The 25,263-nt window shown below is 31.0% G+C and overlaps 1 protein-coding gene and 2 long non-coding RNA genes across 5 annotated transcripts; 1 reads left to right on the top strand and 2 right to left on the bottom strand.

Moving 5' to 3' along the window:
• The first annotated feature begins 63 nt into the window (after positions 1-63).
• LOC107359871 (uncharacterized) lies at positions 64-25,066 on the top strand. 3 transcript variants are annotated; one of them, XM_015926459.3, is made up of 5 exons: positions 64-1,023; positions 18,604-19,118; positions 20,169-20,231; positions 20,775-20,961; positions 21,296-25,066. In XM_015926459.3, exons 2-5 carry the CDS (start codon positions 18,933-18,935, stop codon positions 24,187-24,189), a joined length of 3,330 nt encoding a protein of 1,109 aa, XP_015781945.2. In that variant the 5' UTR covers positions 64-1,023; positions 18,604-18,932; the 3' UTR covers positions 24,190-25,066. The 3 variants fall into 3 exon arrangements, with proteins under 3 accessions (XP_015781945.2, XP_015781947.2, XP_015781946.2); XM_015926461.3 differs by lacking the exon at positions 64-1,023 and adding an exon at positions 17,683-17,821; XM_015926460.2 differs by lacking the exon at positions 64-1,023 and adding an exon at positions 17,696-17,835.
• Positions 16,866-18,255, bottom strand: LOC107359873 (uncharacterized). The gene is made up of 4 exons (XR_003081769.2): positions 18,117-18,255; positions 17,904-18,053; positions 17,464-17,788; positions 16,866-16,932 (listed from the first exon to the last, which is right to left on the bottom strand). It is a non-coding gene; the product is annotated as an uncharacterized LOC107359873 (long non-coding RNA).
• Positions 24,767-25,206, bottom strand: LOC149093896 (uncharacterized). Its single transcript, XR_016198866.1, has 2 exons — positions 25,072-25,206; positions 24,767-24,844 (listed from the first exon to the last, which is right to left on the bottom strand). It is a non-coding gene; the product is annotated as an uncharacterized LOC149093896 (long non-coding RNA).
• Positions 25,207-25,263: the final 57 nt, after the last annotated feature.

Genomic DNA, 25,263 nt, shown 5'->3' with positions numbered 1-25,263 from the left:
GAACATTCATCTCGAAAATAGCGGTAAATAAAAAAGTTTAGATTTACTCCAATAGAGGGCGACAGATGTGTTTGTTTTGACTGGTTTCGTACTTACTTGATTTGTTTATTTATCAGAACCAGTTCAGCAGCTTTCAGAATTAATCGTTATCATCTTTCATTTTCCTTTATTTTTTCTCTTTCTTTCTTCTCTCCCTCTCTCTTTGTCATCACTACTCCTCCGCCTTAACACCATCTCTCTCTCCCGCTCTCTCTTTCTTCCCCTCTCGGCTTTAGTCAAAAATGAACCTAATGAAAGTCTTGAATTTTACAAGATGAAAAAAGTAAACCGAAATTCAGCTTTCTTCTTTTTCTTCTTCATCTTCTCTTCATTCAATCTGTTTTCTTGATCTGAGGCTTCAATGATCATCTAAAGGATCTACCATCAACAACCAAAAAACAACAACAACAATAGCAACCCTTTACATTAACCGGATTAAAACCCTGACAAAAATTAGACTGTTATTTGAACCAACGTTACAATTTGGACAAATTTAAAATCAAAGGTTTACATCCTTTAGTGTCTTTCAACACATTTGTTTTTTTTCTTGTAAATTTTCGTGTTTATCTCTAAATCTCATGCTACCATGTAAAGGACATCATCTGATGAACATTCATCAACATCATTAACCCTCAAGTGTGTTGTGATTTTTGGCCAAAGTAAACCAACCAATTTGTTTAAACATCCATCCAGTATTAAGTGAACAAACCAAGGAAAGAAAAGCCAGTTTAAAGGTTAATTTTAATGATTACAAGCAAATATTGGATTCAATAATGTATCTCAACGTAACATGTAACCTTTACCATTGTCAGTATTGATTGCAACTCAACTCTAAATTTAAATTGTCAATTTACAACAAACTACATCACCTACATTTGGATGTAACATTTGTGATTTTCTGCTAAGCCATTCATTTTGAGTCAGTAAACATTGGCCAATTCACAAATCTCTTTTTTTAACCCAAATTTTAACCCAAAAACCAAGGTAAGCTTTCAAACATTTACACCAATATTGTCAACTGCAACTCATGTCAACAATTTTTATCATTTACAAATCGCAAAATGATGGTAAATCCAGAAAACCTCTTTCATTTTAACATTTTTTTTCCGTCAACCATCTCAATCTTTCATCATGTTTCTCACCATGTTCAGCATTATCATGATCAGTATCATCATGCTTCCTTCATTTGTCCCACAAACCCAAAGATGATAATGTTGACGCCTTGAAAGATAAAGATGAACATTTAAAGGAAGAGCAAAAAGAAGAACATTTTTAGTGATGAAAACAGATGATTACATGATGAACGTGTTTTAGTGATAACCTTTTTTTTTATTTTTAAGTTGCGCTTCTTCTTAATCATAAGTTAACCATAAATCACAATCACATCATCTAGACCATCATCTGAAACCATCTTGAATCTGATCAATACCTGATTCTGAGAATAGCATTTCTTGAATATTTCCACTTCCTCTTCCTTCTTAATCTTGCTCTTTCTCCTCCCCTAAGACAATATCAATACATGATATTGTCAAGCTTATAAAAGCGATTGGTGATTTTACATTATCAGAGCAACCATTAAAGTCAACAATCACCTTTTATCGTTCACCAAAGTATTCAAATGTAAACTCAAACATTTCCGCCATTTTTCCTGTTCCATTCCCATGAGCTTTTAACGGTTTTCTGGTTCACCCTAATCTTCATTATCATCAAACATCTAATAATATCATTACAATTGTATTTCTTGTTGATTGAGATACAAAAATATTTGCTCGACAAACTTTACTTTTCAAATTGTCTGAGAGTCTTTAAGATAAAAATAAGAGTAAATGTCTTCAGGGTGATGATGAGATCCATGAGAAGTTAACATCTGAACGGAAATGCTACCAAAAATGTTGTTCACATTTAGTCTCTTATTATCATTATCACAAAAAGCAACTCAAAATATTCATTCATGTGAATGAAAATTATCTTGTCGATGAAGAGGAAGAAAAAAAGCAAATTTCAGGTCAAATTGAATTTCAATGTAACAAAAGTGAAGAATCCGATGAACAAGAAAAATTGTCATCAAATGAACCAAATCTAAAAATACATTGTACTTCTGTCTCTTGTCTTTCCACCTCTAATCATCTTGTCATCATCAATACAATTTTCATTTTTACCAATTCAATGGTCAACTATGAATTTCCATTTAATGGTCACTTTATTTTGACTCTCCTTTCCAATAATCTTGACAATCGTTTATTCTGTTGTTGACTCAATTCAATCATCATAATGTTATGATGACCAGAAAATAAAGTCTACTGAAAGAAGCAAAAACCGTCAGAAAACCCTGAAAATAGACTAATTCAGAAAAGATTCATGTAATTCAGCAACGCAAAAAAATAGACTCGAATTAGACTCAAATGGATCAAAATGAAACAATTGAATTTGTCATGAAAAAAATCGGATCTGGAAAACATTTCCAATCTCAAAATCTTAATTTCTAAATGAAAATTTAATTTCAATTCCAACATTTTGTACTCTTCATTCAACTGTTGAAATTTCAGGATTCAATTGAAAAGTCGAAGATGGAAAAAGAATGGAAAAGAAATTACCATTTTTGATGAATTTTTCTGCTTTTCAAAGTTCCATTCAAAACTAATGATTTTCTCTTCTCCATCCATTCAACTCTATTGATTTAAAGTGTAAATTGTATCCTTTTAGTTGATGAAATATCATTAGAATGAAATGTTTCTACATGTTTAGTTAATCAATAGGTTGATGTAACAAAAAATCAGTAAAGACATGAACAAATTTCATTCAATCCCAATCATTATCATGTTATGCTCCAACCTTGCTCTATGCACTACAATTATTTTAGGAATGGTCAGTGGACATCATTTGTGCTACTTTCTCATCTTCACTTCTGTCCATCACTCAATCGGTAAAATTGAAGCCTTTAAAACCAGTATTTAACCCAATTTCATTGTAACCATAAAAGACTAAAAAATCATATTCCAATCATTATCAATAACAATTCATTTGGCACTTTCACCCAAACCAAATTAGCTCTTACCTTTTTCACCAAACTAATTGATTAGCCAATTGAATAGTTAATTGTTGAATTTAAATTGTTAACTTTTCTAAAAATGTTAAAGGAAACATTTTTCAAGAGAAATATTGAAAAAAGAAAATGAATTTTCAATGAAACAATTATCATGTAAACGTGCCTTTTGATGCTTCAATTGTTGCAACAATTAAATCTGTAAATAACTGATTATTATAATTGATAATCAACGACACAATTGAAGTGTAATTTTTTAATTTACTTTCACTAATTGCACAGTAAATTGATTAGTCAAATTATTGGAAATGTTTCATTGAAATGTTCAAATTTTTTTCTGTTGAGACAAAAATTGATTTTTATTTTTAAACTTTTCAAATGACAATTTTTTTTCCTTTCCTCATTTTCATGGTTTTTAAAATGAAAATTTGATTCTTGATTCATTGATGTATTCATTTAGGTCACTTCATGTTGCTATTATTTTCCAACAAAAATATATATTTAATCACAATAGAAATTTCAAGATGAAACAATGAACTGATTATGGTTAACCTTTAATTGTAACAAGCAGATTAAGTTGATTGGCAAGATGAACTTGATGATTCCAATCTGACCCATCTCTTAATCTGCTATTAAAATCCAATTACCATTAGTTTTTCATATCAAATGAATATCATCATTTTACCCAGAATAGTTTTCATGATAATGATGATGAACATGATGAAAATGATGAAATTGAGAAGAAAAATTAAACAAATGAAAAGATAATCTTAATTAATCAAAATTTCATCCAAAATCATGCATCAACGATCAAACTGATAAATCGTTTTGTGTTTCAACCAACAATCTAAATTTATCCAAAAATTCAACAAGAAAAAAGGTGAAATTAGAAACAATCAAAACCCATATTTTACTTTAATAGCAATAAATTTACTTGCGATTTCCAGGTAAACCAGAAAAGATGAAAATGAAAAGCATTTTTTCCCATTTTCTCGATTCTTTTCATTTAAAAACCAATTCGTTAAGCCTTACAACCTTTACTTGGCGCATTTCACTTGAAACGTCTTAACCTTTTTTTTTATCTTTTTATTCTTATTTTTATTCCTTTCTTATTTTTACCTTATTCACTTACCTGTGAACCTTAAAAGTATTTTACTTTTCACAAAAACCTTTGAATGGCAAACATTTTTATTGTTATTACCTGAGTCTAAGTAAATCGTAAAGAGACAAAAATTTAAACATTTTTCACCTTCTATGACTTTGCATAGCACTTGGTGACTGTTGAACAATTGAACTTATTAAGATGAATATCGATGATCTTCAGGTGCAACTGGAGAATTTGAAAAATTTGCAGATTTTTTTTCTTATCCAATTGATAATTAGTTACGAAGTCAATGTTTTCTGAATGGATAAACAAGGTTTTAAGAAAGAGTTGATTTTAAAAGAGCAAATCATTTTGAGGAACCAGTTTTTACTTTACCCTGTTGTTTACATCTTTACCTGTTTCTTAACATTTGTTTGGGTTTTCTTGTTTTTTTGCTTTGCTTTTCTAGGCCAACATATTTAAAGATGTTGCTCATAATAATCTTGAGAAAATAAGGTGTAACAACACACAAAATAAGGAGAAGAGGTGAAAAAATGGTTTAAAAATATTCTCATCATGCTCATCAACATGATCATCATTACCATAAACATATTGTAACCCAAAGTAACCTAATCATTACTGTGATTAAAAGGTTGTTTCCCCATTGCACAAAAATCTATGTTCAACTGATTGATTACATTCTTTTAAGATAATTAACAGTAAAGATTAAAGATTATTCAATTGCACCAGATTCAAGTTCCCTTGACATTTGCTGGATGTGGAACCAAAGTGACCTGCAGTTTGCATTGAAATCAACTTTAGTCAATCTATTGTTGATGTCATCGTGAGTTGAAGTTTTTATTTCAGGTCAAACAACTTTATAAAGCTAAGGTTAACCAGGTCTAGGCAAAGCTAAACAGTTGAAGGCACAATAAGATCATATCGACTTTCAATGCCATTTTTAGACCCTTTTCAGGTCAACATTTACAATGGTAAGAGGTGAACCCAGATATGAAAGCAAGGTTTTACAAAAGTCTTACAATTTTACCAAAAAAAACTACAAAAGTTGATTTTGAATCAATAGCTAAATGTAAAGCTTTTCATTTTCAAAGCCTAATGAACAATCAAACCAAATGCATGAATTATCACAATAATGCAAAATAACCCAAAGACTGTCGAGTGAACCGTTGAGAGACAATCTTGAGAATGCCGCTTGAACCCGATTAGCCAATTAACCAGAAACTAATTATCTAACCAGGAAAATGGTTGAATGTTGAAATGACCAATTTGTTATGTTTGGCCATTTTGTTTCCGTAATTGTTTTAAATTGATCTTGTTAAACGATTGAACAATGTCTAACTGATTAACTTACATAGTTGACTGAGTTTGAGCTTCGTGTTAGCAGATAAAAAAAGGAATGTCTTTAACTGAAGAAGGCTTTAAAAAAGGTTTGAAAAATTGAACAACAATTAAAGTGTTCATCCTTGATTAAAGTTGATTATCTCATCGGAAATTTTAATGCTACCATTTAGAAGAGTAATTAACAATCTTGCGTTAATTGTCACTCCTTTTTTTATCCAATTGTTTTCTAGTCCAGAAGAAGAAGAAGTAGAAAAAATCAACTTACGAACCTGAACACTTCCTGAGAGTCATGATGATCAAATTCATTAATTGGTACATTCTCATTGATTAAACTTGAAACGCTCATTTCATAGTTTGTTTCATTCGCAACTCCGGAAAGGAAAGTTTTTTTTCTTCTTCCATCAGATTATAAATATCTATCTGATTGTATCATGATTATTATGATTAAAAGTAATGATAATAATCTGATGATGCCTCGAGTTATATTTGAAAAGAAGCTCAAAGTAAAATGAAACTTTTCATCATTTCGCTCATTTATTGATAATGATAATGTTTTCCGATTTCAACTTTCAATTTCATTTTACCTTTAAAGGTTGAATAGTTTTTTCCAATCAATTGATAACAAGATCATTGGACAATTGAGTTCATCTTTTCAATTTATTTCAATGTTTTATTCAAATCACAAACTCATTCACCTCTTTTCCCTGAACAACATTTTTTAATCAATTTCAAGAGCTTTTGTCTTATCAAATGTCACCGAAGATCAAGTTTATGAAAAGCCAACATTTTCCGAATCTCAACAATTGTAATTAGAAGTTAAATTTCCGTCTTTTTTCAAGTCTTTTTACACCAAAAAAAAAATGTTTAAAGTTGAAAGTAAATCTTCAAACTGTTTTTAATCAACTGAATTGGAAGCGATTTAAAAGGATGGAAATTGAATGATGCATGAATTGATGGAATAAATTCATGAATTCATTTTCAATCTTTACATCAACTGTGAGCGTTTTCTTGGTCCTCTTTTAGTTCATTTCAATTTCACTTAAAACTTCATGAACCAGTAAAAATCTGGACTCATTGGAAAGCTTCTAATCTCATTTTGAAACCTTTTTGTTTTCACCTTTAAAGTCAATATCCATTGTTACTTAATTTTGAAGCATTTCAAGATTATCCTGACACCTTTTCCATCTTTCAAATTCATCTTCAATTAACATGTAATTGAGATTATCTGAGGTCACCTATCAATAAAACGGAACCTCGTGAAATTCATTGATATGTATTGCATATCTTCAAATGAAACCATGAATAAAGTCACCATTAATCATCATCAAGTAACATTGAAATGCTTAGTTGATCAATGAAAATGTTCAAAAACATCTTTTCTAACAATTTTCATAAAACTATTCATTTTTCATCTTTTTTCGTTACAAATTGATATTCAATGACCAGAATTTTTCATGAATTTAGATATTCTTTTTCCTGTTTCTTCAAATTTATTACATTTTATCTCAAAATTTCAAAATTCAATAACATTTAAAACGTAAATTTTTTAAAAGCATTTTTCGATTTTTAAATTTACGCAAATTTCGTCAACAATTGTTTCTGCCTTAAAACGATTTTCTTCCAAAGTTCTAAGATTCTATCCATGAATCCAGAATTAAACATCTTTTTGTTCATCTTTATTTAGATTCACTTCAGATTGTTTTCATCAAAATTTTTTCTATTTTTTCATTCATGAACTTTATCTGATAATCTCAACTTTCTCATTCTTTAATCACGAACTTTTCTCTCATCACTTTACCAATCCGTTAAAACTAATAAACATTTGTTATCAACACCTTGATTGAGTCAACAACTGAACAAACACAAAACCGAGTTTTAATCAACAAATCAAATTTAATTGTAATCATAATATGGTAAAGAATAGAAGCAAAAAAGAAAGAAAATTGTTAATAAGGTTGATGATTTGGTGTGATGATAACTCGTGAGAATACGATAATTACTGAGAAATCAAATAGGAAACAAAAGAGTGAAAATAAACTGCAAAACAAAAGTCTAACACTGAAAGTATCAAAACTGAACAATCATGTCAATGAGCCTTTCCGACCAAAAAAAACCAACTTCAATTGAACAATATTCAAAACTGGAAAAGCTGATAATGAATAAGCTGAAACCCCAATTGGCTTTGAATGAAAATTGTTGCCGATTAATTGTGAAGGATTCAACCAAAAAGATTGCTTTCAATTTTCCCCTGAAGCACTTTTCCATCATTAATTTCACTGAATACTTGAAATATTAGGTTAGTGTATGATGATAACGGGGAAAACGTTCAAGATGAAATTTATCAATGAAATCTTGGAGCAAACCTTGAGGCTCACTTTTATTGTTTTCATTTTCATAAATTAATGATGAAAAGTGAAAACATTAAACAATTTGTTGCCTTGATTGAGTTATGAATTTTGTTGACATTTGGAATCTTTGATTTTGCAAATTGTTCATTCTTCCAATCGAAATGTGTAGGCTTACCATGTTTACCCTGTTCGATTAATTGTTTGCTTTGACCGATATTTCGATCGTAAAAATTGTCTCTTTCATTGACTTTTTTTCTTCTCCTGCATTTACCTTCTGTCGTTATCGTCACCTTAATGAATCTATCATTTCTCTTTAATTAACGATAATTAGTTGAAAGTTAATTAGCAAGGTTGACTTGACTGACTTGGTTAAAATATTAACGGAACCACAAATTTTTAATCTAATAATCGATTGCAATAGCCGAAGGTGAACTTTTTGCCATCTTGAAATGAATACCTTTTATCGTTTGTTTTCACGTTGAACAAGTTTATGATTAATTATCATGCTAATGTCGGTAAAGAGACAAAAAATGAAACAAAATCTGTCAAGAGTAAAGATTGAAACGATAATCAATTAATTGGTGGTGAAAAATGGGAAACAAAAAGTGGGCAGAAAAAAGATTGATTTTTGAAAGGTTTGTCGTTATTGAAAAATTGAAGGCTTTCTCAGTTTGCTGTTGAACTTTTGGTGAACAAATTTTCCAAAAAATCGTCATTCGATTTCAATGTTGAACCGATAGATTCTCACAATTTCATTTTTCTCTTCTTTTCTTTTCCCGCTTTTCTTTACAAAAGGTTTAGTAATTTTTATCCAGTTTACCTTGCATTTGTTCGAGAAAAGGTTGACATTTTTAATACTAATTTCAAATGTCTTTTCACATTGAAATTATTATGATTAACTTTGAAAAATTATTAAACATCAATCACAACAAGACCCTTTAACCTGAATCTCAGAGTAGACAGATAATGCTAGTTTTGAATCAGATTCAAATGAAGAAGTAATCATTTTAAATATTCATAATTTCATATTTTCATGTGATCATTTTAAATATCCAATGATGTTAATCATTACCTTGATTAGTTGCATTTGAATAAGAATCTAATTGAGATGAAAAAAGGATCAGCACAAGGTTGCTTGATCATCATTAATTGATTTCCATCTTGATCATCACAGTTTTGTTTCAATGATGAACACTGATTAAACATACGTAAATCCTTGAATCATAATCTTGATCAACCTTCAGAGGCCTTGAAAGGCCTTCAATCAAACCCAGAGCAACGATCAACTGCCCACAGCCACTAACCATTGCCTAACCATCAATAAGCAAAACATTTTTTACTTCACATGAAAACCATTTTCAATCAATTTCCCTTTTCTATCCTCACATCAATTGTAACTCAAAAAATGGAAAAATGGCAATTTCTTTATTCAGAATCCAGAATAATCTTTATATTTCTCCAAGTCACTTGATTATCGTCGGAAAATTTGTGTTTCTCTCAAAGTTATCGCCAAATGGAAAATAATGGAAAATATTTTGCCATTTCATTTGCATATCCATTATAACTCACCAAATGATTGACGCTCTTTTCGGCCTTTCAACTTTCTAATAAGCTTAAACAAGCGTGAAAAACTATTTACCTGTTGAAAGGTAAAATTGTGATCTCAAGCCTTTTCCCTACCTTTTCACCCCTTTCAATGTTTCTCTATTTTCACTCGATTTAAAACTCAAATCACAAATTGTTAGTTATCCCAACAAAGTTAATAGCTGCGATCACAAAGCGTTTCAAAAATATATATCCAATAACAATTTCAATAGCAATTGAATATCATGATAATAATGTTTCATTATTACATTACAATACCTTTTCTTTAAATCAACTTAAGCTACTGTTGATGTAATGAAAAAAGTCACTATTTTTACACATTATTGCCTATTAACTTTCGATTTTCAATTTACCTCAATTATCAGCTAATTACTGATTGATAAATTAACAACCTTATTGAGCTGATTATCTCAAGAGCTTCAGTTGTTTTCAATATTTTTCAAATTGAATGAGCAAAACAATTGCAATTGTTGATTGACTTAAATGGCCATTAACAACAAAAACCTGGAAAACCTTTAATCCTTTACCAAAAATGATTAAACAAATTTCCAATCGATTCCTGAGAATCACCTTTGAAAATACATTTTTACTCATCTTGAACCTTTCATGGCGAATGTTGCCAATCACTGATTGCTTGATTGATTCAATGATTGTTTAAATACAATGAGAAAAAAAACACAAACTTTCACTTTTCTCCTGTCAATAACCTTTTAATTGTTTCAATTTTAATTCAGTTAAACATTGGAACATTTGCTTTGGAAAAAAGCTTTCAAATGTTGAACAATAATGTTACCTTGATTTTGATTTGTGCACATTAATTGAATTATGAAAACTTTTTTTTCTCTTTTTTTCTCAAATCGCTTTTTCCCTCCATTTAATTGTCACTTTTCATTTTCCCTGAGCTTCATGTAAACTTGAAAACTTGAATCATTTGTAAGTGTTAAAATGTCTTGTTTTATATTGAAAAAAATGTTCAATTGTCTGTACAGTTAAAGGAAGCAAAATTTTTACCATTTTTCAACTTTTCATTTCAATTTGATTCCAATAATAACAAATTAAATATTGAAAATGGTTCACTATTGTTGATGCATTTGATTGCTTTCTTTGTTATCATGAAAATGTTGTCAAATATTGAGGTCAAATGAGGTTAACCCATGATTACAATCGAGATTATCTTTGGGTGTGATTCAGGTTATTATTAAGACTAACTGTGAGATGAACAATCAAATAATTTACATCGAGATGAACTTTAACAGGATCAACATTTGTGGAAATGGGTTAATTTTCATTGAAAAAAAGTTGACTTTTCATAAATTTCGTTGAATTTCAATTGTTTTCATTGCTTCTTTACTTTCACAATTAATTGTTGAACAATAAAAAACTTAATTACTCCAATTACTAAACACACCTTAAACAACCAATAACCGGAACTTGATATTGAACAATTTTCCAGATTAATTTGAAATTAAATGAAATCCATTTGAAGAAGAATGAAAGATTTATTTCAATGATAGATTCACACCTTTAAAGGTTGACTAAAATTGAAAATTGACAGAAATTATTTGATTGTAAAAAATGAATTTTCATCTAATCTTGGATAACATCAATTACAAGATTATTTATTGAAACAACATTAGGGTCAGTTTATCAATATTTGATTCTATTTTTAGCTTTTCCAATAATTGTTGACCATTTGAATGACAATTTGTTTGACACAGAATTTGTTTAAACTTGCAAAATTTATCTTTTATTATAACAATTATTTGTTCATTTTTGGTTGTTGCTTTAATGAACAATTTGCGATAATTCAGATTGAAAAACGTGAGAAACGGTGAAACAACAATTTGTCTGTATTGTTATCATGATATTAATGATAATAAAAGGTAACACCTTACAAACATGATTTCCATTCAGTTAATCATTTTATTTATAAAACTCTATTTTATGCACTGTTTCCGTTTTTTTTACCTGCACTTGTGCCATCATTTTCAATTCAATTCATTTGGAATCATTTTTTGTATTTTACAACGAATCCTAATAATAAGATTGAAACCTTTTTTTGTTCACATTTTGTATTATCTAATAGCCTTTAAAACCTTTTCTTGAAGCTGTTATTCATGGTTATTTAGCTGCTTTATTAGGTTACCATTTTGCTTGGATTTAGAGGTAAACTATTAGCTTGAGTAACGATTCAAATTGTAAAGGGAAATGTTTATTAGCATAAAATCATCTTTAGCTATTGAAAGTCAATATCTCTTGAATCAATCAACAGTTTAATCAACAAATCCACTTGAATATCGACACCATGAGCTTGGGTCTCATCAGTCAAAGGGTTCGAAGAAAGTCAAGTGTCAAATGAGTTCTGCATTTTATCATTGGATTCGTACTTAAATCAGAACAATTGATTCTGTTCACTTCTTCCAATAATTATCTGGTAATAACCAAAGAAAGTCAGAAATATGAATTTCCATTTCTTTATTGCTTTATCAAATGCCACCAAAATGACCAGTTTTATTCAAATTGATTTTTGTTTTTTAATGTTGGTGTTGATAAAATTTTATCTTGAGACTTTTGTCTCATTTTTGTGTTCATAATCAAATCTCTTAATGATGTTGCCTACCCTTCACTTCAAGCAAAAGAGTTGAAATAATTGCAAAAAAGTCATTTTAATACTTTACAATATTCCTGATATGAAATAGATTACAAGAATATATCAAGAATTTTATCTGCCTTTTTCTGGTTAACCCAATGATGTGCACAAGATGTTGGTTGCAAGACAAATGAAGTTTCTCTTGATAACCTTATGCGCATTAACCAGTCGAATCAATCAGTTAAACTTTGACCTATCCAGGTTTTTCCGAAACTTTAACATGAAATGCGTCAATCTGATGACATTTATTCACACAAACTGAACAAATCTCTTGTCACAATGCAAAATAACCTAATGATGTACTTTAGACGTTAATACAGTCTGATAAGCTTTACTCAACAGCAAACTCTTAAACGCTATTAATGCTATCTTTTGTGTGTTTCATGATAAAATCCATAAATTTGGCCTTTTTTCATTCTCTTTATTCTTGCCATAAAAATGAAACTTTAAAAGCTCTTTCATCCCAGCTGATTGAGATCTTACCAATAAAGACAATAATTTAGCCAGGAAATGATTACATTATCATTAAATGTTGCATATTGATTGGTTCAACTGTCATCAATAAACGTTATAATCATTAAACATTTAAGTTGAACAATACAAACCATTGAATGTAAACTTTATATGCACTTCTTTTGTTCACCATTCATCCAATAATACAATTGATATTAATATTTTTTGCCTTAATTTCATTTGTTACCAACAGAAAAAAAGAGTTTAATTACAGTGTCTTATGATTTCTTTTGTTCATTCAGTCTCTCAATATTGCAATGAATTTATAAGGTTTAAATTGTTAATCAATAAATTGGCATGAAAAGGATAATCACTGTTAATGATATTGCTAATCATCTAAAACTATTAAAAGCAACTCTGATCGTTAAATGCAAAAACAATGTTAAACTTTGATGAAAATTGGCCATTTTTTATTCTTCTTCATTAATTATCTCTTAACTGAATTTTTTCATCCTCTAATTGTGATTATACTCTTCAAATGATCATGTTATTACCTTGAGTTGATCATTTGTTTTTTCACTAACATTACTTTTCCTTAAATGAACAAAAAAAACAACTAAACACTTTACCTTGTAATTTGTGTGTTTTACTGATCAGTTGTGGACGTAAAAAATGGTTAACCTTCCCAACCAATACCATAATCACCATTATCGTTTTATTATCTTATTAAGGTCGCTAATTGTTGGACTTGGATTAGCCTTATATCATTCATTGGCCTTGTTTTTTCACCATCATCGTGTTAGTAAAGTGTATTGGTATGAACTTGGAAGTTAATGATTCCCGTAAATTAATGATGAGGTGAAAAAGAGCTCATCAGATGAGAATCAATTTTTTAATAACAAATCTTGGAAACATTTGCATTATTCAGAAGGATCATTATTATTGTGATGGACATTGAACAAGGCTATATGATGGATACAAGTTGTTAACAATAATAAGTGACAATCGTGATGTTTAGTGTGTCCATATAACCTTTTTGAAATATTGAAAAATTATTATTACCTTGAATCTCTGGTCAATTTTTTTCTCCATTAATGCATTCAGTTTCAATGTTGATGCATATTGTTTGAAACACAATTGAAGTCATTTGCCCTGAGTCAGTAAAGGTTGAGTTATTTAGACATATTGACTGTGTAGGTTGGTTCAGGTAAAGATATCAACTGACAAGGCTTTTTGTTACTTGACTGATAGACCTTTTGGGTTGTTTGTCTAAACGTATTTTTTACCATTGCTTTGCATTAATATTGTGACTAGAGCATTGAAAACTAAAACAATTGTATTAAATTGCTGTAAATTATTACTGATTGTTTCGACTCAAATTGGTTCCAATAAAAATTTCTTTTTACTCGGAAATTCATGAGAGAAATGAGAAATCTTTACAAGATGATAATATCTTAACAAGACCATAAAGTCCTTCAATCACTTAAAGATACAAAAATCATTGTTTTTGATAAAAATAGACTTTTAGGAATGCATATTTTTTCAAACAAAATGAAACATTTCAGATGAAACAGATCGAATTGAAGAGTTTTTGCTTTTTATCAGGCAATGAAGTCCAACAGTGGAAGCTAACATTTAAAAGCCAGGTTTGATCAAAGGTTTGCCAGAAAGTGATTAACCTGAAAACAATACAAAATTACAAGGTTTGCCTGGATCACATCGCCTTAATCATATTGATATTGATGCATATTTATGAACTCAATTGTCAATTGTGACTTAATTCACTAATGATTAATTCTTATAAACATTACACTCAATGTTCCAGCTGTATGACTGTACAAAAGTGACTGGGCAAATCTATTGCTTTGTAATACATTGATTTACAAGTTGACCATTTAAATGGTTCAACTAAATTATACCTTACAAACCGTTGGTCAACTAATTTGAATAATTATGTAGACTAGAAAGAAGCCAATTTGACAACAATGGCTACAGAATTTACTTTTAAATGAACAACTTTTTCTTTTTCTTCTTTATTAATATTCACTGATTTTGTTGACCATTTCGTATTGTTGATTATGATAATTACAATTTTTGTTTTCCCTTTTTTTCACGTTAATCAATTATCCAAGATGATTATCTATTGAGGACAAATGAAAAACATTCAATTGATCACTCTCGTTTTATCCTGCTTTAATAAATAATAATTATTTTATACACAATTTGCGTGATGATAATTTTTCATCTTGCAAACAGCATCATTTTTCCTCTTATCCTTTACTTACCCATTCCTGGCTTCTTCCTCAATCACCAACAATCATCCTCAATAATCTTGATAATCATTTTCATAACCATCAGCCAGAAGCGGTAGCAACATCAATTTTTATCCTCTATTATGTATACATTTGCCCTTACTTGACCACCGACTTGGCCAGCTACTTTTACGGCAAACCCAAAATCATGATCAATAATCATGTTCACTTAAACATTGTCCTGCTAATTGTTTACCTCAACAATACATTTAATAGTTAATCATTGAAGATGCATTTTAACTGGTTCCAAGCAAATAATTGTTTACTTCATTCGGACAATTTCACTGAAAAGACGTTTGTTAACTCAATAATTGTATCTGTCTAGTGATTGATGTCTTATTATCTTTATTTAATTGCTTGTCAACTGATTTCAATTTTTCAGGTAAAAACTCGTCTTCATATTCATTTTTATCATTTTTCTCTTTCTTTTTTATCTTCTTTACTGATGACAGCTTCTTGACAGGCTTTTGTAGCCATCATACAAATGTAGATTTAACAACTTGCCCTAGATTAGCCTTTATTTGATGCACTTGCCCTTTATTGTTATGTTTTACTTATCCTTTTGCTTGTGTTTCTTTAATTGTATTTCATTACAATTATGTTAGATCAATTGGTTTAATGTCAATTTAATCAGGTTGAATTAACTCTAATGTTAATCTGTATTTATGTTTCTACCCAAATTGATAAGCTTAATAAATTGCGTTGAGTAAAGATGGATTTATGGTGCTTTGTTTTCCTACTACTTGTGGTTACTTCATCTTTAATATTTTCATGAACTATTTTTGTGATTTACTCAGCTTTATCTTCATCTTTTTTTGTTTATCACTCATCTTTATCCAGTACTCTCTGTGTGACTTCACTACAGGTTACCTTATTTGTTCAAGTTGTAAAATGCTCCTTGTTTTCTTTGTGTGTTTCATTTCTTGCTTACTTCTTTTCCGTATTTGCCTTACTGTTAGATATTGAAGCATCATCATTGTTTGAGTTGAAACACCATTCATTTAAAAATCTAGTTATTGTAAAAATTATTTAATACCATTTTAAAAGTTGTACAATTTCAATGCTATCATTACGATAATTCAAGTTACTATTCTGGCTATAACGGTGTGACTGAAATAACTCAAACTCCAGTGTGTATGCTCTTTAGACAGTTTTATGACTTCTTTCAAGATATAATTCTAAATGGCAGCACTCTTATTGGAAGCCACAATTGCTATCAATTAAAAATAAATTAGTACCAATCCAATTTCAAACTGAAATTAGATTGCTGATGGGTGCAGAGTGATGAAAATAGTCTTGAGAGTTGAAATTTTTGCGGTCTTCTGTGGTCAAGTCCTTGAGTAACTACTTAATTCCATGAAAAATAGTTGATAAATAGTAAAGTGAATAAAGAGTGGCTTGTATTTTAAATTGAAGTTAAACAATTGGCTTCACTTTTTCTATTGACCATCCAACGGTTTGCATCCAATAATTGCATCTTTCCTTTATGTCCAATGAAAAAAACAACAATTTTGTTGAAATTGGCCAACATTGGTAAACTTTTTTGGTTTCCAGAAATGCTTTTCAAATATCATTTGTTGGATCCAAGCTAGCTTCAAACCGTGACCCAAAATTTGGCTTTTAACGCTAAAAAAAGACATAAAAAGAATAAAATGATTTAGATTCATAGAGAGTCCAACTAAAGTGGCAGAAAATACCAAGAGCTGACGAGAAAGAATAAGTAAAATAGAGGAAGAAAACTATTGCATGAGCAAAAAAAAAGTTGAAAAATAAAGATGTAATTTAAGTTGAAATGGTGAACATGGAAAAAGTTGACTTGAAGCAACAGTGGAAAGTAAATGATCACATTTCAACAGTTCAACAGAAACGGTAATAATCCAAGAAAATCCTTATGATAAACTGGTTGCTTTGAGGTAACAAACTGAGGACAATTTTAATTCCTTTGAAATCCTTCTAAATCAATCGATTGTGCATCTTTATCTCACTGAGAAATGTCTATGAGCAGGTTAAACATGATCCATATCAAACAAAACGTTCTGTGGGTAAATGAGACAAAAAGAAGTCAATAGTTAACTAATTTGAAAGTAAACACAAATAACGTAAGGCCAACCCTGTAAAAATACAAACATAATTTTAAGGTAAACCTCTTTCTTCTTTCACTCTCTTTATCTCTGTCTCTTTACCTAGCTCGTTTGTCTATCGATAAACTGCCCTAGGCTGTTCTCATGACTTAAAATTCCAGGGCCTTAAAAGTCTCCTAAGGTCTTTTTGTTTGTTTCTTTTCTTTCCAGTTTTCCCTCCAATAACCAAAGAAAGATCTAGCTGTAGTTACTGGATCGTCTGACTCTCTATACATAAATATCTCTTTCTTTTCTCTCTCTCTTTTTATTCCACTTTTTAGACCTTTTGCCTATTTTTTTTAAACCAAAGACCTTATTTTTCTTTCTCACTCTCTGTCTCACTATTTTGCCTCTTGAACGTTGGAATGTCTTTCTTGTAAGAAAACCACTATTGATTGACCTTAGCTCAGGGTTGGGTTAACGTTGTAAGATTAGGTCTACTATTACTTGCAAGTTTACTGCCAATGGTACAACTTGAACTTTCTTTTTCCTTTGGTAATTTCGCTTTCTTTGTTTTTTTAACTTGTGCTTTTAATCGTTTTGTTGCCACTGGATTATAACGTTGCATCTGTGTCTTTCATGCTTGATATTAGTCTTTGAATCATCTTTTTGCTAGTGTTTCGAGTTGATCTCTTAAGTCTGTCAAAATTGATCGGCATCATCCTCCTTCACATTACATCAGCTATCGCCATCACTGCCACCATCAACGTTAACATCAAAATTTGTTTATAAATTTGATTTTTAAAGGAACAGCTACTTCCGTATGTGTTTACTTTCATAAACAAAAAAAAAACTCTTCAGTTATGTACGTATAACAAAGTAAGCAAAACGGAGGGAAAATGGGAATAATAAGCCCGACGAGGAAATAAAGCAACAGAAATACGTACTTTTTTTTGTGATAGTTGAAATAAAATGGAAATGTCAACCTTAACAATGATGCTTTGCGTGACATAAACAAAGTTAAATCAGCGAGTTAATCATAGTGACTTTTGATTTACCAACCACAACCATCAGTCTTACCAGTAAAATGCTCTAAACTGGGTGATGTTCAAACCAAATTCAGGTTTTCTTTGCTAGTTTATTGGCACAACTTGACTTACCCAGCAACATTTTAGTCTTTAGAATAGATGTCTTTTCATTTGTCACAAATATGATAAGAAGAGAGATAAGGAGAAAAAAACTCAGGTCACTAAAAGCGTTGTAACAATACTTTAACAATCTTCTGATGTTACATCATCTTACACTTGTTGTTGCACAGCAGCACCATCAGTGAAAGTTGTTGTTTACTAATGAAGAGCGCATTTTAAGTTGAAAATTTCATTTTGTAACAATTCACTTTCACTAATATACTGCTTACAGGCAAGATAAAAAAATTTACTAATATCATAATTGATGTTTGATGGTAGCAAATAACCGTCAATCCTGTCAACTTGTTTGCTACTTCTATCAAACTTTGATTATCCTTGACTTTAAATTATTGTTGACGTTATTTCCATCATTTTTTATCAGTCTACACTTGACATGGGTTAATCAGATTTGACAATTGTATCTATTTTTATTAATTTTGATTTTATTCCTTTTCTACAGAAATAACAATTGGTTCAACCTTAGCTGGCTTTGTATTTTTCTGGAAATCGTAACTAGCCAACAACCAAAAGCATCATACGCTACAAAAATGATTATTATCCATTGAAACGGCTATTACCGGAAATTTTCAATCAGGGCAACTTAACCCGTTAAGACTGTTGCCAACACTTGATTCATTGCTGTTGATTTATCACTTTCTGTGTGGATATCTTTTTCTTGCTGTTCAGCTCAAATCCTCAAATTATTGGAGAAATTGAAATTTTGCCAAACAAATCCAGCTTATCCCAGACCAGTGTATATATCTCTTGTACTGTGGATACCTTAAAAAGATGAATGTTAATCAACTAACCTGGAAAGATGCCTTTAGCCACAAATATGTGATACTCTGTTTAATTTGTGGAAGTTTATTACTTCTTCTTGGTCTCGCTTTCATCGTAATCTATCTCATTTTATCAAGTTACACTTCATCACTTCATTATTTTGAAACCATACCAACATATATACCTGCAATCACGGTAATAATATAATCTTTAATTGTGTCCCTGTGAAAAACTGTTAAAAATCCTCAACATCATTTATCCCATTATTGTGACAACAATCAAATATGATTGCGGTTATTGTCTTTCAAAATGTACCATCAAAGGAGTTTATAACAAGTGATCTTCAATGTTGTCAATTGTCTCATTATCCATTTTTGCCACTTTAATTTACTAATCAATAACTTCTTAATTAGATTTCTTTAATTATACCAATCATGTCAGATTCACAAACAGATACAAGATACACTTATAAATCTTTCTTAACAACTTGAAACTCTACCCTCAAGTTTGTTGCTTGTTAAAATGATGATAAACTATTAATACAAATTGTTATTACTTTCATTTTGAAACCAATTCCCAAGCCTTGCACCAATCAACAGGCTAGTTTACACAATTAGATGACAGAAACAATAAGCGACAATTAACTTAAATCACTGACATTACTTTCCTCACTGTTGTTGTTCAGTACCAAGTGATGTTGAAGCAGTTTGTTTCAGCTTGTTAACAGACTAAATGAAATTCCTTCTGAATCCTGAGTGAATGTGACAATCATCCAGATTAATTAGGGTAACACCTGAATTGATTAAAATTATTTTAATACAATGCTAATTTAATAATTGTAATGCTAATCAATGTTAAACGGGTAAAAAGTGAAAAGCTGTGAGAAAACAAAAAGTGAAAGGTAAATGCATTTCTACTGTTTAACCATACAACCAAGTATTCACCTCATCGTTACCTGATTTTTAATTTACACAAAAAAAGATAAATGATGTTGAAAGATTTATCTACCTAATACCAATTAACTTTGCCACAAAAATGTTAACCTTACATTACTATTAATTTCAATCTTTTTTTTCTGTTTACAATTTTTCAACACTTACTCTACCCGTCTTTATCATTCCTATCATCACTTGGTTTTTGCATTGGACTCACCTAACACCATTCTTTGAATGCTCATTATGAAAATGAACACCACAAACATCATTACCATCTTCAACATTATTCTGGTTTCATCCTCATTAACAGCTCATTGTAAATGGCATAATTGTTTGTATCTTAGCCAAACGTCATCTGAGATACTTTTATTTGGTAAATATTCAATCTTAATTTATAATAATACAAAAAAGAGTCAATCTTGATTGTATACAAAAAACACATTAAATATTCAATATTTACATCTCAACAATAATTAACTTTGTCACAATCTGACTTGTTAATGATTGATTGTTTTGCTTTGACCATTAGCACAGCTGACTGATCAAGAGATAGAAACATATTTTTCCTCTAATTTTTGTTAATCAACACTTAACTAGTTGACATATTTTATTGTCATCTTGACTTGGTTAGAGAAACAATTTCCATCTAATTGGTTGGACTTTTGTTGTTGTCCAGCTTGTTAATAACATTCAACTCCAAACATCAAATTAAATAATCTTCTCCGTAAAGGTTAACACAATCAGCTTGATATCAAACATACTCATGATAGCATTAATAGATTCATACATTTAATTATCTTGTATTGTTACTGTTAACCCTTATTATGCACTACTCTTCTCTAAGCAACCTAACAACGCTGTACGAACTATTAACTAATTATGTGACCCGAATAATTTTCTTTTTCTTCCTTATTAGATCAAAATTTCAGGAGCCTTTTGCCTGATTTGTGCGCTTATTTGCGTTGTCACAACTGTAACAACAACTGTAATCCATTTGAATAGATTACAAAACCTCCAAGGATGTGAATACACAGCATCATCAAGTACCTGTATATGCATGACAGGTTCAGCAATAACAGGTTCAAATGATCCTTCGGTTCAAGGTTAGTTTATCATTTCAATAATCAATTCAATGTGATTGTTTCTTGTTATCCTTTCACTCCCAATGGCTTTAGTTATTTTTAATTATCAATATTGTCCGCTGTTGTTTTTTTGCTTTTTTGTATATTCCTTATCCTGAGCTTTATTGTTTGCTTGTTATTCATGGTTCATTGAAGATTCTGTTTTGATGGTTGATTTATCCAAATATCGCCAAACAAAAAGCTTCTTCCAAAAAAATTTACTTTCATTGTAATCATTCTAATTTTATCTCCATTTTCTTTGTCTTTCTCTTTTTTTTGTCATCCATTTATCCTTGGCCTTTATCACAACCAATAGTTACTGGACATTCAAGTCATTACGCTTTTCAAAATATACCAAACTGTGATGTGGTTCATGGCAGTCTCAATACATGTCTTAGAGCACTTTTTGGTGTCTCAGTTTTTGGAATTTTAATCTCCATTTTCACTTCCATGCTAGTCTACCAATTGATGAGCCATGAAAAGAAGAGAAAATATCTTGAACAATTGGAATCACGACGAAGATTTCATCAGCATGCATTCTCTAGACGAGGCCATGATCCGCTTGGTCCACCATTTCCTTTACTCTCCTATCCACCACCACATGCACTTGCTGCTCAAGGATGTTCAGCCTTTATGGATGATATTTTTTACCCAACCAATGGATCAAACGGTAACGTACCTGGACGAGGTGGCTGGATGTGGCCAGCACCGCCACCTCCTCCTTGGGATCTTATTGATTACCGAAGCTATTGTACTCCTACATATGATGGAACAACTGGTCCGTGTCCGACAAGTTCTCCAAGCGATACCAATGGTACTATTTCTGGTGATACAGTAGTGAATAGTCCTTCAGGCCTTTTACCTGAAGGAACAGGAGCTCGTGTTGCTGAAGAGTCTGCACGTAATGAAAGTGAATCTCGAACATTGGCCAGTTTTCTGTTTAGTTGGCTGTTTAACCGAGAACAAAGGGAAAACCGACGACAACGCACTTCAAGACGTCTTATCTCTCGTGAACAAGGACGTGGTCGCACCATCAATTCAACAGATTGTCCAGAAGTAATGGTGACTGAAAATCGTTTTAATCACAGATCACCAAATCGCTATGGACTTTTACCTCCTCCACATTCACCGCCTCCACCACCACCTCCTTTAACACCGACATTACCTCCTCCTCACCATCCTTTGCTTCCTGTTGGACATTTTTCACCTCTACTTGTACCACTTCATCCTTCTTATCGTTCAGCAATTAGAAACCGATCATTGGCTCGGTTAAATACTCGAAGAACGCGATCAAACGATGCCATTTTCCATCATTTACATAGTATGGCTTATGCACACCCTCCACCACCACCCTTTTACAATGGACCGCCGCTTTTAAATTCACCTCAGTCACTGTTTGCGGCTTGGGGACCGCCACCACCATACTCGCAACCTTCGTCATTGGAAAACATAGCATCTGGTCACAACAATGATTCAAATGGTGTTAACGGCAATTCTGGTGCTTCTCAAGGTAATACCAATACTAATAATTTAAGTCATGATGTTAATAATAGTAATCACCATCATCGCAACAACAATAATAATAATAACAATAATGGAATGAATCGAAGACATAATCAAATTAATTCAGCTTCGAATGGTTTGGTTGACTCTGATGGATATGATAATTCTTCATCAAAATTATCAACTCCAATTTCTGAGCGACGAATGTTGTGTAATGCTTTCTCCTCTGATGGAATCACTTTAACTATTGGTGGACCAGTGGTTACAACTCCATCAAAAAGTTCTTGCATTGTTGAAGTTCATGTTCAAGATGATCCAGTTCATCATGATGTAACCTCTACACTAAACTCTGAATCAATAGCCTTTAACAGTTTACACAACAAAAAGAAAGACGAGTTAACTTATCACCACAACTCGTACAAATCGTTATCCAATGTTCCAATCAACTTGTCCAGTAAACAATTTTCAGTCCACCATGACATGACCAAAGCAATAGATAGCATTATCTATGAGCAAAATGAATCAAATGAAGATAGTAATTTTGAATGTATAATTAATGAAAACTATCTTGATAAGGACGATGCAGTGTTAACCAATGTTTCTCGGAAACCTTCAGTAATCTACAACACAAGAACTTCAATAGATTCAGATTGTTCAAAATCTGAAAATGAATCTAATATAAATGTGCATCCAAACACCATTGTGATACCAACCGTTCCATCAACAATCATAGTTGGTTCATCTACATCAACCTTTGGTTATTCCTCGTCAACTTCAAGTGATGGTACACATAATTTTTCTTCGCCAACATCACAGTCCGTCAATCAATTGATGAATGTTAACTCTGTTGAAAATTTTGACCCAGGTCACAAGTGTGGTGAATATAAAAATTGTGACCTTATTGTGAACCAATCAAATTCATCTTCCGTTAGCGTGGGTTTTGATGAAGTTCATAGAGCAATTTTCAATACAAGGTCAAACTCAATAAAATCTGATTGTATGGCTACCATTAATGGTAATTTATCCAACCAAGCAAGCTCTAGTAACGGTAATCAGTCAAATTCATCTACTTCATCGACGACAACAACGACTGCAACCAATCCCTTGTCAACTTTGAACAGTAACACAAAAGAAGCCAATTGTCCAGAAACGGGTAGTCATCAGGGTAAAGTAATTGGTTCTAATGAGACAGGAAAACGGCAGGAGATGAAGTACATGCAAACACAATCAATGCCCAATTTAAGTTATGTTGCTGCTGTTTCAATCGCTGCCAGTCCATCACACCAAACATCAAGTGCAACTTCATCATGTCAAGTTACTCCTCAGCATGAATCAAAAGACGGTAAACAATATCCATCCTCTGGAAATACTTCAACATCTCAGGACATTGCTGATTTGGAATTAGAGTTAGATGAGGAACCCTTGTGTTACTTGCCCGATTTACCATACGATGGATCCCATAGAGCAATTAAACCAAATAGTTTAAGTGAACTATCAAATACTCCACAATATCTAGACATAAATGTAACAAAAATTAAGCCTCCAACACCGTTTGCCAACTGCCCTTCGGAACCAACATCCGAGTCTTCTTCTAGTACAATTAGTAACAATACATCTAAATCCGATGAGATCAAAAATCATCTCAAACCACAATCAACTGGAGTTGGAGAAAATATGATTGTTACCATTCGAAGTATTCAAGTTTGAACTGGTTAGTTTATGACTAGTGATTGAAGTTGTTTTTAATTGTTATCCAAATTATTCGTTTGTTGTTCTTCTAAATTGTCTTATTCTCAAGTCACAACCAAAATTGCCATAAAACTTCAACTTGAATTGCTCCAAAAACAACCAAAATAAAACCTTTAGATGAATTATGGGATCCAGACAACGAACTTGTTGAAGCATGAGTTCATGAAAAAATATCACTTTCATCATCGTAATTATCTTTTTTTGCCGGTGTGTGGTATGCATCATAATTTTCCATTTCAACTGATTCCAAATCTATCTCTGTGCATTTTATCCGGATCCACTGCTTCCTAGTCATAGAGGCATGAAACGATTGGATGGAATGTGAATAAACATGGAAAAGAGCCACAGATTAATCAGCATTTATGCCGTTTTCCCATTTAGAACTTAATACAATTCTGATTTGAATTAATCTAATCAAAGCCAGTACCGACATAACAAAGATATATCGACCATTAACGTGTAAAAAATATGAAGTGATAAAGCTGTATGACAAAGGAAAAAGATTGTCCGAGAAATTTAATTTTTCACCGCTCCAAAGACCTTCGAAAAATAACAATCTTCGAGATCCCAGTTGTAGTATTTTTGCCACTAAAAGTAAAATGATCTCAAAATCCTGCAAATCAAAGAAAGAAAACAAATTAATAAATCAAAAAAAACATGGAATTCTGAATTATTCTGAGTTAGACTAACAAAGCAAACTACTTTAACATTATTATTAGCAGAAACAACAATGCTTTCATTGCCATATAAGATTCATAATGTTTAAAAATCTTGCATTGGATTGTTCTCCAATTATAAATTAATGTAAATAAAATTATCAATTGTTAACAATTAACCTACAGTGTATTTTAATACAAGTACTTTCGCATTATTTTAATGCCGCGCTTTTTACAAACCAAAAACACAGATCACATTCAGTGTTTAAAACGTCGTTGAAATTAGGTTTACTGTTGGAATGATTGACAGTTGACAAATTAGTTTTAAAAATAACCACAATGAGCAAAGGAAACTGATTAAAATTAATGAATATTA

Source organism: Tetranychus urticae, chromosome 2 (assembly GCF_039701765.1).
Source record: "Tetranychus urticae isolate SD_2017Ah chromosome 2, NJAU_TeUrti_SD_1.0, whole genome shotgun sequence".
Classification (NCBI taxonomy): domain Eukaryota; kingdom Metazoa; phylum Arthropoda; class Arachnida; order Trombidiformes; family Tetranychidae; genus Tetranychus; species Tetranychus urticae.
Note: the sequence above shows the minus strand (reverse complement) of the source record. Positions and strands in the feature narration are given on the sequence as shown.